At 40.5% G+C, this 4,037-nt stretch overlaps 1 protein-coding gene across 1 annotated transcript in view; it reads left to right on the top strand.

The window, feature by feature from the left end:
• LOC117960564 (plasma membrane calcium-transporting ATPase 2-like) overlaps window positions 1-3,622 on the top strand; it is a 7,957-nt gene extending 4,335 nt beyond the window's left edge. The window contains 2 exon segments of the mRNA XM_034898537.1: window positions 2,274-2,471; window positions 3,300-3,622. Coding sequence (XP_034754428.1) covers window positions 2,274-2,471; window positions 3,300-3,622 — 521 coding nt within the window.
• Window positions 3,623-4,037: the final 415 nt, after the last annotated feature.

The following is a 4,037-nucleotide window of genomic DNA, read 5'->3' as shown; positions in this document are numbered from 1 at the left end:
GCCAAATGATCTTAGAGTTTTGAGAATGTAATTTCTGTTTCAAGAAATGAGCCAAACCAATGGAGAAAAACTGTAAAACAAAGGCACTTTGTGGTGTCAAAACAGTACTAAGGCTTCGATAATAAAACTGGAACACATGTACACGCTCCACAAACATAAAAACAAGAATAAAGTCCGTAATACAAGACAGGACCAACACAGGTTAAGCACAGGCACACGGCAGCGACAATGGCACAGAATAGGCCTGCTATAAGTAAAAAAAAAAAAACAGAGCCACTAAACACATCACTGAATTATATTAAATCAAATGAAGTAAGTGAAGCAAGTCAGTCCTGACTCAAACATTGAAACGGAGAAATGCAGCCATAAGTTTTTGTAGCACAGCAATAGCAAATTGAAGGCATAAAGCTATTGGGCCGTATTTTAACAGTTCTTAACAGGGTAATTTTCTAACAATACGGTAGGATAATTAAATATAGGTACGACCTCTTGTTTTCCAATAAGAAGGCTTTATACACATGTAAAAAACACAATTACGTCCAATAACTCGTATAAACTTTCAGTTGAACTGTTACTTAATAGTTGATGCCGATTTACTGCACGGCGGCAGCATAATAATAAACCAGCATTCTTAACTTGTGCTTCAATCATAACAAAAAAAAATCCTCAGCTCCAAAACGTCTACTAGGAAAAGTGTGACCCCGAGGCTGAAGCATGGAGTTCCCTCCGCGGCTGCCGTGGTGCTGCTAGCTTGGCTGACAACATTAGCTCCCTTGTTGTCTGGTGGCTCTGGGAGTGTGGAGGTGGATATATATATATATATATATATATATATATATTTTTTTTTTTTCTTTCTTTTCTTTTTTTTAATATTTTTATATTTTTCTCTATTAAGATAATACATATTCACTGTATAGTAAGGATGTTTTATTTATCTTTTTATTTTTTTATGCTGTTTTTTATTTAACCTTCTAATGATGCCAAAGTATTCAATGAATGTTTAACATGTTTTGTAAAATTTAAAGATGATAATAAAAAAAACAAAAAAAAAAAGGGAGTGTGGAGGTGGAGAGGTGCTGCTAGCTTCTTTCGGTTACAGTTGCTGAGTTTTTTGCCTCCGATCTTTTAGGCTTTTTAGCCTGTGGTTGATTTATAAAGAAATCCAAAATGCGCTTATGAGCCATGGCTAGCAATCGTCTGTACCGTTGACCCGCCGGGAAAGTTCCCAAAACTGCCTTCACTCATCAGCGTCAGAGGCCTCGTTCATGGCAAAATAGGCAGATTCATTGTAATCATATAATGTGTTTATCTCTTACTTACCAAATTGTAAAATGTATTACATTTAATTTCTAATAAAAGGGATTAGGTTTATATGAATAATCAATTTATTAAAAAGAAATGTTTTTTTAAATTAAGGTTGTAGTTGTTTGTCCTTTTGCTAGGGGGTGCTGCAGCACCCTTCGCACCCCTAGTTCGACGCGGCCATGGGTAAATATGTTCTCCACAGTATTTCTAAAGCCAAACTACATATTTTACATGTACATAAATAAATTTGGCTACATACATTTTCTAGTTTACTTTGATGTGTGCGTAAAGAAGAGAGCCTCCGTTTGATTTTACAGAGGACAATAGGACATGCATGGATTCAGATGGAGAGTGCATTTTAGGAGCATCCCTTTCCCATTGCGGTACATGACAGAGCCTGTTTAGCTTATTACATATTAAATACTAAATATTTTTCTAAATGTAAATGTGCTGTATTTATATAGCACTTTTCCAGTCTTAACAACTGCTCAAAGCGCTTTTACATCTACAGGAAACATTCACCATTCACACACATTCATACACTGTGGCCGGGGCTGCCATACAAGGTGCCACCTGCTCATCAGATAAACATTCACACACATTCACACTCCGATGCGCAGCACCGGGGGCAACTTGGGGTTCAGTGTCTTGCCCAAGGACACTTCGACAATGACTGCAGGGCCGGGGATTGAACCACCAACCTTCCGATTGGCAGGCAACCGCTCTACCACTGAGCCACAGCCGCCCCATTCTACATTTTCATGGTAGTTAAAATTTTAATCTAGTGTAGGTTTTACCCAATCAAAAAGGTGTGAGCCAAAAATATTTTTTAATGATTAGAAGTGTTGAAACACTTATGACATTAGCTTGGATCAAAAGATGTTACATTAAATATAAACTCAGGAAAATGGTGTACATAAGAGGACTTGTCTCTCTTGACTATGTTGCCTTTTTGTCTCCTGCTGCAGATTGAACTGGAACATTGGAGGAGATTGTCTAAAGGAGAGAAGAGTTTGGCCAAAACCACAACCCTCCACAAAAACCAAAGACATTTGTGGAGCTAGTGTGGGAGGCACTGCAGGATGTCACCCTGATCATCCTGATGCTGCCAGCCATCTTTTCATTGGCCCTGTTGTTCTACCTGGCGGCTGTGGCTCAGTGGCAGAGCGGTTGCCTGCCAATTGGAAGGTTGGTGGTTCAAACCTCGCCCCTGCAGTCATTGTCGAAGTGTCCTTGGGCAAGACACTGAACCCCGAGTTAACCCCGGTGCTGCGCATCGGAGTGTGAATGTGTGTGAATGTTTATCTGATGAGTAGGTGGCACCTTGTACGGCAGCCCCGGCCACAGTGTGTGAATGTTTCCTATAGATGTAAAAGCGCTTTGAGAAGTTGTTAAGACTGGAAAAGCGCTATATAAATACAGCACATTTGCCACCCACCCATGCAAATACGATAGAGTAAGTTTTTTTATTTTTAACAGTCAGATCAACTGATGGTCACAATGTGTTCCATCTTTTCTGTTTCTTTCAGTCAGTGAGGTGGTTTGGGGTCCCATTTTTTCCAGTCAATTAAATCTGATCTAAGGCAATCAGATCCCAAGTGGACAGCTCTAAGTAAAAGTGAAAATACTCTCAGGGCGACAGTATTCTCAGTACATCACTAAAAGCACATTCTGAGGTGGTCTGAGCCACATTTGTCTACCTTCTTATAGCGGTGAGAATGGGCATGTGTCCTGAGACCTGCAATGAAAACCGCCTCCTCAACTGTGATCAAATCTTCATACTCATTTAAAGTACTTTTCATGTCACAGAAACCACTGAGTGAAGTGTTTTATTGGATGTTATTATCATACTGTTGCTGATTTTTTCTGTTGCTGTATGCCCTTTTATCCCCAGCTGTCTGGAGCTTTGTGCATTCTGCACTTTTTGAGTGTAAAGAAGCAGAGGAACACATGTTAAAAAAGATAAAACTCCAGCCTTCACTGTCTCTGTTCAGACTGTGGCAAAGCGTCTGGTTGCGTGGAGGATGAAGGTGAGGCAGCGGCTGGATGGATCGAAGGCACTGCCATCCTGCTGTCAGTGGTCTGCATGGTCCAGGTGACAGCCTTTAATGTCTGGAGCAAAGAGAAGCTGTTCCGCGGCCTCCAGAGCCGCATTGAGCATGACCAAAAGTTCACCGTTGTCCGAGGGGGGCAGGTGATCCAGATCAATGTGTCCGAGATTGTCGTTGGCAACATTGCGCAAGCCAAATATGGTGAGAGATCAAAAAGCATGCACTTAGCTATAGCAGAGCGCCCATTGGTTGAGAGTGATTACTAGAGCTGAGTATTACATTTTCATAATTTTTTGATTGATTTTGATTGCTAAATTATGAGGGTAGATCAATGTACAGCAAGGGGGCTTCTAAGATCCTGCTCAGGAAGTAGCTTGACTGCTGCTTACACAGCTCGCATCGGAGTGTGAATGTGTGTGAATGTTTATCTGATGAGCAGGTGGCACCTTGTATGGCAGCCCCGGCCACAGTGTATGAATGTGTGTGAATGGTGAATGTTTCCTGTAGATGTAAAAGCGCTTTGAGCAGTTGTTAAGACTGGAAAAGTGCTATATAAATACAGCACATTTACATTTAGAAAAATATTTAGTATTTAATATGTAATAAGCTAAACAGGCTCTGTCATGTACCGCAATGGGAAAGGGATGCTCCTAAAATTCCTTCCATTCCAAAATAAATGAC

Source organism: Etheostoma cragini, chromosome 17, assembly GCF_013103735.1.
Source record: "Etheostoma cragini isolate CJK2018 chromosome 17, CSU_Ecrag_1.0, whole genome shotgun sequence".
NCBI lineage: Eukaryota > Metazoa > Chordata > Actinopteri > Perciformes > Percidae > Etheostoma > Etheostoma cragini.
The sequence above is the reverse complement of the archived record's forward strand: the minus strand, read 5'-3'. Positions and strand labels throughout refer to the sequence as shown.